General features: G+C 39.9%; 1 protein-coding gene across 6 annotated transcripts in view; it reads left to right on the forward strand.

Annotated features, from left to right (window-relative positions):
- Window positions 1-12396, forward strand: part of ston2 (stonin 2) — a 153019-nt gene that overhangs the window by 111933 nt on the left and 28690 nt on the right. For all 6 annotated transcript variants that reach the window (XR_011351052.1, XM_069915971.1, XM_069915974.1 and 3 more), the window contains one exon: window positions 8015-10324. Coding sequence is in view for 5 of the 6 variants with exons in the window: in XM_069915971.1 (XP_069772072.1) it covers window positions 8015-10324 (2310 nt within the window). In the remaining variant the exon portion in view is untranslated. The remainder of the gene's footprint in view (window positions 1-8014; window positions 10325-12396) is intronic.

Below are 12396 nucleotides of genomic sequence, written 5' to 3' on the forward strand. Positions count from 1 at the left end.
CAACCGGCAATCTCAAGCAACCAGCCAAAACAAAAATCACGGAAAATAAATGAGTAAAATATTCGGAAGTTTAAAATTGCCAATAGTTCTCCATTCACACAGCACGTAGTCTTAAGCAACCAGAAAATTCACTTCGCTGGCATCTCCCAATCCCAAAGGTGCCATGATACCAGGGGTTTTATTGTATTTAGTTTCATTGTTTTGGAAATAATAGTAAAATTTATGCTGATTGCAATTGTTTTCCTCATTTCAATGACCATGTAGTTCACTGATTAGAACACGAGTTTGGGATGCTATAGCCACCACACAAGCATGACTGACGACTGACTGAGAGGGGGGCAACACTGGCAGCTTACTATTTCAGGGTACAGATGTAATGGAGTTGTAGGTAAGAGAGGAGTGGAGTTTTACTTTTGATTAGGGAGGATGTTCTAGGAGGATTGTGCAGTGAGGCTATGTGGTTGGAAATTAGACACAAGAAGGAAATGATTGCTTTCATGGGGTTATTTTATAGACCTCCCCATCCCCCTCCACCAAACAATCAGTGAGAATTGGAGGAGCAATCTTCACAGAGATCACAAATAGCTGAAAGTATTACGAGCTCCCATTTTAGTAAAATGGGATTATCACTTTAAAGGATAGTATCAACAGGAGGGACTGAAGGGTCACAGTTAACGTTTTAACATTTCACAAAAGCACCATCGCAACCTGAGTCACAGCTCAGCGACAATTCTACAGTTTGGAAGAACTGAGGGAAGGCTTGCCACAGACTGTTCCAGAATTCGATACATTTGTAAAGACATTGTGATTTTGCAAGGGAGAGCCATTCTGACGGCTGAAGAGAAAGCAGCTTTTTGAAGCAGCTCTGGTAGCCAGCCATTTTTGAAGAATTCTGAGCAAAACATACTCTGTGAATAACTGGGCCTTTTCGGTGGATTGACCTGTGCCAGCAGGGACTTTACGGAAGTAAAGTGTTCTATTTTTATTGTGACCAACAGTGAAGGACACTTGGAGGGATCGGTGCAAGAGTCTCAGAAGTTTTGTGGAGGCCGCCCAGATCGAGTCTAGCCGACAAAAGGACCAGGAGTGTTATTGCCACAGCTTGTGTGGATAAGCATTTCTTCAAAGGCAACACTTACAAATTGGTTCCTGAAGCTTTCAGACAAAAATCAAGGACTTTGAGGAGATCAATGAATCATTCTTGTATGGATTTTGCCCATGAAAAAGCAGCGTGCTTTGACCGATGGTGCACATCAAAAGAAATAAAGAATGATTACAACAAATTAAGAGAACTGATGTTAGTTGAAGAAATCAAAAGATGTGTTCCTAATGATATAAAATCTTACTTAGATGAAATAGGGGTAGGAACTTGGCAAGAATCTGCTAAGATATCCCATGAGTATGCTCTGATCCACATGGTTAAGTTTATACCCAATAAAACTTTTCAAAAGGTTAATGTGGATTATCCCAGTAAATTTGAAAATAAATCAAGAAATAATGTGAAAATTAAAGATGAATGGAAGCAGAAAGAGAAAAAAACCTTCAGGTACCCTTTGTCATTGTTATAGAAAACCTGGTCATGTGATGGCAAATTGTTATAAGCTGAAGAAAAAAAGAGGCAGCGCCGTATGCCTGTATTCAGAAAGATGACTGACCTGGAAACAAAGAAAGTTTCAGATCTGCTGGCAACATTAAGGATGAATTTAAATATTTTGTGTCAAAGGGTTTGGTTTAAGTAAAGGAAGGGGCACCACAAGTGCCAGTGAACATACTTTGAGATACTGGGGCAGCCCAGTCACTTGTGTTGAACAGCGTTTTGGAGTTTGGTAATGAGACTGCCACGAGTGAAATAAATTTAATTTGAGGTTTGGGAGGTGAAACGGGGCTGGTATCTTTGCATAGGATATTGTTGAAGTCTGAAATAATTAATGGGATGTTTACTATCAGGATTCAATAGAGTTTGCCAATAGATAGAATTTCATTGATTTTTGGCTGAAGATCAAGTGGGTCCTGTGGTGAAATTGACAGAGAAGCCAGTTATTGATGAGATAAAGACAAATTTTGAATTCTATCCAGCCTGTGCAGTGACTCTGGTAATGGCAAAAGAAACTTGATAAGGAAGATAAAATTATTGATAAGGCAGAACAGTTTTTAGATTGTATGGATTTTTCAGAAACTTTTCTTGTAGACCAAGATATTGATGTTGAACCTGAAAGTAAGGATTTTTCTCCATCATGAAAGGAATTGATAGGAAAACAGATACTTATCTTGCTGATATGAAAAATAAGGTTGTATCTGAGGAGGAAATTGAGAAAGTGCTAGTTGGATATTATTTTAAATATTGCATGCTTTATGAGAAAGTGGAGACCAAAGGATATACCTACTTATGAGGAATGGGGTGTTATTCATCAGGTTGTAGTTCCTAAAGCTTGTAGGAATGAAATGTTAAACTTGGCTTATAGCACACCTTTGTGTGATCATTTTGGAGAAAAGAAGACTAGATAAAATAACAAGACACTTTTATTAGCCTGATTTAAGCAGGGACATTTTGAGTTTTTGCAGGTTGTGTCACATTTGTCAGGTTGTGGGTAAACCTAATCGGGGGCCGCCAAAGACACCATTACAACCTATGCCTGTTTGTGGAGAACCCTTTTCTAGAGTTATTGTGGATTGTGTTGATCCGTTGCCCAAGACTAAAGCTGGAAATCAGTACTTGTGAACTGTTATGTGTGAAGCTTCCAGGTTTCCAGAAGCTATTCCACTTAGGAACATAAAAGCTAAATCTATAACCAAAGCTTTGGTTAAATTCTTTACATTGGTGGGATTGCTTAATGAAATTCAATCAGATCAAGGAAGTAATTTTATGTCAGGACCTTTCCAACAAATTATTAATAAATTGTAAGTTAAACAAATTACATCATCTGCACATCATCCTGAAACTCAAAGAGTCTTGGAGAGATTTCATTCAACACTCAACAGCATGATGAGAACCTATTGGTGTGATAATGAGGAAGATTTGGATCAGGGTATCCATTTGCTTCTGCTTGCATTAAGAGAGTCTGTACAGCAATCCTTAGGCTTCAGTCCTTTTGAGCTGGTGTTTGGACATCAAGTTAGAGAACCTTTTAATTTTGAAAGATCAATGGGTTAATGAGGATGTGCAGTTAAATTTATTGAATTATATTTGTAAGTTCAAAGACTGGTTGGAGAAAACCTGGGAATTGGCTCAAGAGAATTTGAAGGTAGCTCAAGGAAAGATGAAAACCTGGTATGATAAGAAAGAAAAGGTGAGGAATTTAAAGAAGGGAGATAAAGTGTTAATTCTTTTCCCAATAAACTCTAATCCACTACAGGCTAGATTTTCAGGACCATATGAAATAATTCTATTTAATGAAGTTGATTAGTTGTGAATGAAAAGGCCGCGAGAGCAATATTATTCCAAAAGAATGATTGTGATGGTATTGATCATCCGGTGGCTTACTTTTCCAAGAAATCAATGAACATTGAAAAAATTGTTCTACCAGAGAGAAAGAACTATTGTCCCTTGTACTGGCTTCAATGTTTATATCTGCCTGCTCAGGGACCAATTATTGTGTGTACACACCATAATCCCCTAGTGTTCTTAAATAAGATGAAAAACAAAAGTAGAAGATTATTAAACTGGAGTTTATTTCTGAAAAAATATAATTTAATGATAACTTGCATTAAAGCCAAAGATAATGTTATTGCTGATTGCCTTTCCAGATGTTAAGTATGCATTGTTTTGCAGCAAAATGAAACTTGTTAGTTGTATATGCTTCTAAAACAATGTTATTTATCTGTATTATATAACAATAGTGAAGGTATTATTTAATGTTGTAGATTGTAGTTAAATATTTTGCCCTTGCGTGTATTACATATTCCAAAGTGATGGTCCGAAATAGGGCCTACAAAGGTTGAGGGAGAGATGGGAGTTGGACTTGGGTACAACAATTAATGAAGAATGGTGGCAGGACCTGTGCCTGGACAGTGTTACAGGGGTTGTCAATGCCAGATACAGGATGGTACAGTATAACTTCCTGCACCAGTTGTATCTTACCCCTCAAAAATTACACAGATCAAAGTTAGAGATTTCAGAAAAGTCTTTTAGATGTAGTGTGGAGGTGGAAATTTTCAACTACTCTACCTGGCTGTGCTCAAAGGTAAGACCTTTTTGGGAAGACCTAGGGGATATTCTTAAAAAAAAATTACAAGAGTGGATTTTCCACAGAATCCAGAGCTGTTCCTCTTTGGGGATATTGGAGGAGTGCAATTTAGACTGACTAAATTCCCAATTTTGTTTGTGAAAGTCGCTTTGGTGGTAGCCAGGAAGTGTATAGCAGTTGCATGGAAGTCCGACTGCCAGCTAAATACCACACGATGGAATATGGAAATGCAGAGTTGCATTCCCCTGGAGAAAATCACATATAACCTACAGAGGAAACATGACACATTCAGTAGAGTGTGACAACCTTATTTGCAGTACATTGGTTCTCAGATAGAATGCCAACCAATCAGAGGCTGACATTGCTTTGATGTCACTCCTGAGGTCAGCAGCAGGGAGAGAATATAAGCAAAGCTGCCACTGCAATAAATCAGTCTTGGGTGTGTGCCATTCTTTCCATACTTCGCGGAAGTGCGCACGCTACTTGGTGGCCCGAAGATGATGGAGCAAGCAGCTCTTTATGTGGTTTCATTGAAGCTGTCAACATTCTGGGTGTCGCATCCACTTCCACCTCCAACAGATCACTGCTGACAACACATGTTAATTCTACGTGGTGAGTTCACTTGAGCAGCAAGGCAAATACGATGCCCTCAAGAAGCTATTAACCTGCACCTTTAGGCTGTCATGGCCCGAGCATTTGACTCAAGGGGCCGAACTGGGCAGACAAACTACCCTGAGTCTAGCTGCAGCTCCGCGCCACACCGAAAGAAGATTTCAACGCTTCAGCAGCCGAGATTGTGTACAGTATGCCAATGGTGATACCAGGGGAGTCCTTGGCTGCCGCAAAGGGTCCAGAGAACCTGCTGTTCTCATTGACTCTCGGTCCTCCACAGCCTCAGCCTGTGGACAGGCCAAGTCCTATGGCCCCAGAAATTTAGAGATCTCTGAATACATTTTCGTTCAGAGGTGGTACACCTCGACAGTGGCTGTATGAGGGACCGTATAAAGTAGTCAGACACAACGAGATGTCAGCGGTAAGGAATAGACTTCCACCATCGACTGCCTCAAGCCAGCACATCTGGACATTAGCCAACCAGTCTCCACTCAGCCCCCGCAACGCTGAGGTAGGCCACCGAAATCGGCGAACAGTGCTCCAAACACCAGTTCTGGGAGGGGGGTCGAGTAGCGTCCCGCTAACTGTGATGCGACCCAGTACCAAGGTGGCTGACGAACATAGTGACCGCACAGACCCTGTGGGGGCCAACACCCTTTATCCCAGGTGACAATCTGCACGGCGGAAACCAACGAGCAACAGTGGGAATGCCAACCAATCCGAACCAGGGCTGCCATGATATCTCTCCTGTCGTCAGCAGTGGGGAGAGCATAGAAGAGGAGCTGCCAATGCAATAAATCAGTCTTTGATGCGTGTCATTCTTTCCACACTTTGCAGTAGCATACACGCTACAGTTTTAAAATTAAACATTGCCTGGTTCATTGTCTGTTGCGCGGATCGTAAACGTAATAGTAATTTACTATTAATAGTGGATGATTTTAACTTCCCTTCTATTGATTGGGACTTCCAAAGGGAGATGGCTTCGATTTCTTAATTTTAAACAATCTATCAAAGCACCTTACTGAAGAGGACATATGCTGGTCCCCCTATTTGGGAACTCGACAGAGCAAGTGACTGAACTATTTGTAAGGGAGCCCTTTGGGACCAGTAACCATTAGTTTTAAAATAATCACGGAGAAGCCTCAGGCTGATTAACACATTAAATTGGAGCAAGGCCCAACTTCAAAGGCATTAGACAGTAACTTGCAAATGTTGATGGGGAGAGGCAGTCTTCAGGGAAAGGGATGTCTGGCAAATGGGGTATGGGGCGGCATAGTGGTTAGTGCAACACCTTGACAGCGCCAGCCAAGAGGATTATCGAGGACAAGGTGGTGGATCCTCTCTATATGGTCTTTACCAAGGCTTTTGACAAAATAGGGTATGGTGGGCTGCTCTGGAAGGTTTGCATCTCTTGAGATCTCAGGTGAACTGGTAAATTGGACTTAAACTTTCTGCTGGAGGAACTTGAGTAATTCAAAACAGAATCGTAAATGATTCAGGTCAAAACTTTTCATTTAAAATTGGCTTAGTGTAAGGAGTCAGAGTGTGGTAGTGGAGGGTTGTTTTTCTGACTGGAGGCCTGTGATCAGTAGTGTGCTGCAGATGTCTCTGCTGGGTCCAAGGTTGTTTGTCATTTATATTAATGGTTTAGATGAGAATGTAGTTAGCATGGTTAGTTAGTTTATGGATGATACAAAGATACAATGGACAGTGAGGAAGATTGCCAAGTTTCCAACCGGATCGAGACTAACTAGTGAAATAGGCTAAGGAATGATAGATGGAATTTACTCGGGTAAATGTGATGTGATACAATTTGGAAAGTCAAACCTGGGTAGGACTTGCACAATAAGTCGTGGACCCCTGGAGACGATCCCTTTGTTCTCCACACCCCTCACATTTTTCCAACTTAAAAATATAAATACTTTTCCTTGTTCCTCGTCGACCTAAAAAAGTTTTCTTTCGTTCTCTGTAGATGCTGCCTTATCTCTTGTATATTTCTAGCATTTTTTGTTTTTATTTCAGATTCCCAGCATTTGCAGTTTTTCATTATTTAAATTGTGTTAATAAATACTGGTCTGGCTTTTTTTTCTATAATTCAGTTCTGGAGATAAAAATATGAAAAATAATTAATGACTAAGATTTTTATGTCTGCATCTCAAGGAAATCTATTTATAAAATTGGTATGACAATATATATGATTAATATCTTGGCCAATAGTTCCCACCATGGATTTCATCATCCCACCTGTTCCCAGAGTCCACATTAGCAAAATGAAATCGAATTCAGGTTTATTTGACATCTGATTGCACCAGTACACAACCTGCCGAAACTGTGTCCTCCTGTCTACCGTGCAGAACTGTACAAAATGCGTGTACAGACGTAACACACCTACAGAAAAATGATACATATACACAGTACATGTGCACACATATTAAATAAATATTCTTTCAAAAAGAGTTAAGTCACAGAGTTGCTTTAGCAGTTTCACTGCTCACGAGAAGAAGCTGTTCCTCAGCACGGTAGCTCTGCATCTGATACTTCTCCATCTTTTCCCCACAGGAGTAGCTGGAAGTCGCTGCATCCCAAGTGGGAGGGATCCTCCCTGATTTTTATTGTAATTTCCCACCCTTTCGGCTATATTTCTATTATTATTGTCTGCATATTATAATTTGCATCAAATAAGTTTTTGTATTTTGACATTTTCATTTGCACCGTCCCAAATGCTTGAAACCATTTTGACAAGAGTTTCTCTGAATTAAATGGATTTGCAAATGCCACAATTAAAAATTCTTTTGGAGCACCTTGATCACTGTTCCCCTTCACAGACTATAAGAACTGTGCCAGAATAATTTTTGTTTTGCCATAATCCTGCCAACCCTTCCCTACACATGGATTCATTTGCTGTTCTGTGTATAAACATTGGCACGAATTATATTGGGCCAGGATGAGGATTCTTTGCTGTTTAACTCAACAAAGATCAACAAAGCTTCTATCAGGCTTCCACTGAAGTAACAATAAGAAGAATCTGGCAGGGAAATTCCATTTATATGTACAAGGCAGAGTTCTAACCCTTGTTTACCAACTAATTACTATAAGCAGATTTATGTTCAAACATACTCCGCCAGTAACACATGGTTCATTTCTAGTCTTTATTTTTTTAATTTGTATAATTTAGTATTCAATTTTGTTTTTAACATATGCTTTTTTTTTCTCTTCAGATACTTCTTCCTTTTATAATGATCACAATGGATCAATGAACAGACGGCCAGATAACATGCAAACGAATGAATGCAGAATGTCAACTGCACGCTTTTCAACATGGGTCACATTTGATGATGACCCGGAACCAATGCAAGCAACTCTTTCAAAACAGAGAAATTCTTCAAGTACGATGCATCAAAAAAACCCCAAGGCATTCCCTGGCCCTGAAAGTGAAACAGAAAAGACAGCATCAACAAATAATCTGTTGGATTTTCGAGCCGAAGAGAAGAATGATGTGTTGTCACCAATTAAACCTGCTCTAAATCCTCGTTTACCCACACGTACTACCAACCCTTTTTTGGATGAAGCTCTGCGAGATGTCCAGCCATCATCAATCAATCCATTTCAAGCATTCTTTGAGAGGAATGCAAGTCCTGTTATCATGAATTCATTGCCAAACAATTCTCAAATCTGTCAACAGCTAAATGAACTTGACTCTACATTTAATGATGTGCTCGTCAGTTGGCAAAGGGATTCTACAGTGTCACCCAACAGAAATCAAAGTGATCAAAGGCACTTAGGTGCATTCAGAAATTCATCAGATTTGCTGTCTTCAATTCCTGCTGTAAATATAAGTGATCAAGATGACTCAGTTTTCATAAATTCACCAAATCCAGTTGTCTCATCTGCTGATTTAAATGTCAATAATCAAAGGGAGTCTACTATATTCACCAATGCCAAGGATCTTATTCCCTCATTAACTGATGTAAAAACCAATGTTCAACAAAATTCTGCTGTTTTTGCAAATTCTCCAGATCAAGCCTTTCAATTTCCACCTGCAGAAATGGATAATCAAAGGGATTTTGTTTTTATGAATTCATCAGATCCTGTTTCTTCATTTCCTGATGTGAAAATCAATAGTCAAGCAGATTCTATTGTGTCATTTGGCCATTCTCCAGACTTCCCAATTCCTAAATCTCACATCAATGGTCAAAGAAATTCCATTATATTCAATAAGTCTTTAAATCCCACATTTACTGATGACTCATTGAATTGCAGCCTTCAAAATGAAGTGCTCTCTCATCTCAAACAAATCAAGATTATGGATCCAGATCAAGCTCACAGCCCTACTATACCTGATGACTCTTTACATTCTTCAGACAGAGAAAACGGTGCATTAAACCTTTTCCATCTTCCACCTAAGGATGGATGGACAATGATGCTGAGAATACCTGAGAAAAAGAATATAATGTCATCAAGACACTGGGGGCCTATATATGTGAAAATGCTAGATAATGCACGTTTACAGCTCTTCTATGAAAAGGGTCTTCAAAAGCCTTTCAGGGAGATTCAGCTCCTGCCCTTCCATGAACTGTCTGAGCTCAAACTTCAGAACTTTGATGAAAATGGGAAAATACACACTATAAGAATTGATCAAGTATTATATCGAGAAAAGCGCAAATACCATCCCTTGCCATCAGTTGTTCAAACACCTGTAAGGGTGCAGGTAATCAAGTTAGGCACCACTAGTTATGAAGATTATGAAAACTTTGTAACTGCAATTCAAGATACACTAATGAAACTGCCAAGTGCTCGGGAAAATTCCGCCAGTTATTTTGAAGAAGAAATAACAGTGGAAGTACGAGATGAATTTAGAGGTCTTGTGGCTAAAGGAGACAACAGACTTGTCCAACACTGTGTTGTCACGCATGTCAGTATTCTGGCTTTTGTTTCTGGGATGCCAGAAAGCAAAATAGGCCTCAATGACATTCAAATGGAGGGAAATGAAGTTGTGTCAAGGCATGATATTATTCCTACAACCACAACCAAGTGGATTAAAATAAGTGACTGTCAGTTCCACAAATGTGTTGATATTGATGAATTCAATAATACTAGATTAATTAAATTTTTACCATTGGATGGTCATAAATTTGAGTTGATGCGTTTCAGGACTACCTTTAGTGAGAAGAGTCTTCCTTTCTCTCTTAAAACCTTGGCTACTGTTAAGGGAGCTGAAGTGGAACTTCAATCTTGGTTGGTGATGTCATCAGGATTTGTGCCCAATCAGGACCAATTTGCAGTGATGCCCTGTGAAAATGTGATGATTCGGTATCCTGTGCCAATGAACTGGGTGAAGAACTTTCGGCGAGAAGGGGTCTTGCGAGAGAAGTCTCTGAAAGCCAGAGTAAACCGGAGTGCCAGCTTCGGTAGTGCGAGTGTTTCTAGTTCTGAACCTGTAATGAGAGTAACATTGGGAAGTGCCAAGTATGAAAATGCCTTTAAATCTATTGTATGGAGAATCAACAGGCTTCCAGACAAAAATTCAGGTGAGTTCCAGTTGGGTTGTAGATATCAAACAGCTCTCTTATTTTTTCCCAACTACTTTTCATCAAAGAGGGAAGTTGGTTAAGAGCAAATTTCGAAGGAATAAGAAGGGATTTGGGGAGTATTCAGTGGGACAGGATATTTTCAGGTAAGGATGTTCATGAAAAATGGAGGATATTCAAAAAAGAAATTTTAAGGGTACAGAGTAGTTATGTCCCAGTGTGGATCAAAGGAAAGGCTGGAAGTCATAGGGAGGCTTGGTTTTCGAGGAATATTGGAAATTTGGTTAGGAGAAAAAGAGAGGTATAAAGGGCAAGGAGCTGAGAAGTTGAAGGAGGACTACAAGGAGTGTAGAAGGAATCTTAAGAAAGAAATTAGAAAGGCCAAAAAAAGGCATGAAGAGGCTTTGGCTGACAGAGTAAAAATAAATCCAAAGGGTTTCTACAAGTACATTAAAAGTAAAAGATTAGTGAGAGATAAAATTGGACCCCTTGTAGATAGCGAGGGTAGGCTGAGTGAGAAGTCTGAGGAAATGGGGGAAATTTTGAATGATTTCTTTGCCTCGGTATTCACTAGGGAAAAAAAATGTTGAACCAGTTGAAGTAAAGAAAAATAGTGGGGAGGTCATGAAGCATATAAGGATAACCGAGGAGGTAGTGATGGCTGTGTTAAAAAAGATAAAGGTGGATAAATCTCCCGGACCGGACAAAATATTCCCTAGGACACTCAGGGAGGCTAGTGGACAGTTAGTGGGGCCATTAACAGAGATATTTAGGATGTCACTGGCCACGGGGGTGGTGCCAAAGGATTGGAGGGTGGCGCATGTGGTTCCTCTGTTTAAGAAAGGGTCCAAATGCAAACCTGGGAATTATAGGCCTGTAAGTCTGGCGTCTGTGGTGGGCAAGTTGATGGAAAGTGTTCTGAGGGATGCTATTTACAAATTTTTGGAGGTACAGGGATTGATAGGGAGTAATCAGCATGGTTTTGTCAGAGGTAGATCATGCTTGACAAACCTGATTGAGTTTTTCGAGGGGGTTACAAAAATGGTTGATGAAGGGAAAGCTGTGGATGTTGTCTATTTGGACTTTAGTAAAGCTTTTGACAAAGTTCCCCACAGGAGGTTAGGAAAAGAGGTGGAGGCATTAGGTATAAATAAAGAGGTAGTGAAATGGATTCAGCAGTGGTTGGATGGGAGGTGCCAGAGAGTAGTGGTAGAAAATTGTTTGTCCAATTGGAGGCCGGTGACTAGTGGAGTTGCTCAGGGTTCGGTCCTGGGTCCACTATTATTTGTTATATATATTAACGATTTGGATGTTGGGGTGGAGAATTGGATAAGCAAGTTTGCGGATGACACAAAGATTGGTGGTGTTGTGGACTGTGAGGTAGATTACCGTAGATTAAAAGATGATTTAGGAAGGCTGGAGGTGTGGGCTGAGAAATGGCTGATGGAATTTATTACAGATAAATGTGAGGTGCTACATTTTGGAAAGGCAAATTTAAATAGGTCATATACATTGAATGGTAGACAATTGAGGAATGCAGAGCAACAAAGGGATTTAGGAGTTATGGTAAATAGTACCCTCAAGGCTGATACTCAGGTAGATGGTGTGGTGAAGAAGTCATTTGGAATGTTGGCCTTCATAAATCGGAGTATTAAATTCAAGAGTAGGGAGGTTATGATGAAATTGTACAAGGCATTGGTGAGGCCAGATTTGGAGTACTGTGTACAATTTTGGTCACCAAATTATAGGAAAGATATAAACAAAATAGAGAGAGTGCAGAGAAGGTTCACGAGAATGTTGACAGGATTTCAGGGTCTGAGTTACAGGGAAAGGTTATGCAGACTGGGGCTTTTTTCTTTGGAGTGTAGAAGATTGAGAGGGGACTTGATAGAGGTGTTTAAGATTTTAAAAGGGACAGACAGAGTAAATGTGGATAGGCTTTTTCAATTAAGAAAGGGAGAGTTTCAAACTAGAGGACATGGTTTAAGATTGAAGGGGAAAAATTATAAGGGGAACATGAGGGGAAATTTCTTTACGCAGAGGGTGGTGTGGAATTAGCTTCCGGCAGACGT

Source organism: Narcine bancroftii, chromosome 2 (assembly GCF_036971445.1).
Source record: "Narcine bancroftii isolate sNarBan1 chromosome 2, sNarBan1.hap1, whole genome shotgun sequence".
NCBI classification, from domain to species: Eukaryota; Metazoa; Chordata; class Chondrichthyes; order Torpediniformes; family Narcinidae; genus Narcine; species Narcine bancroftii.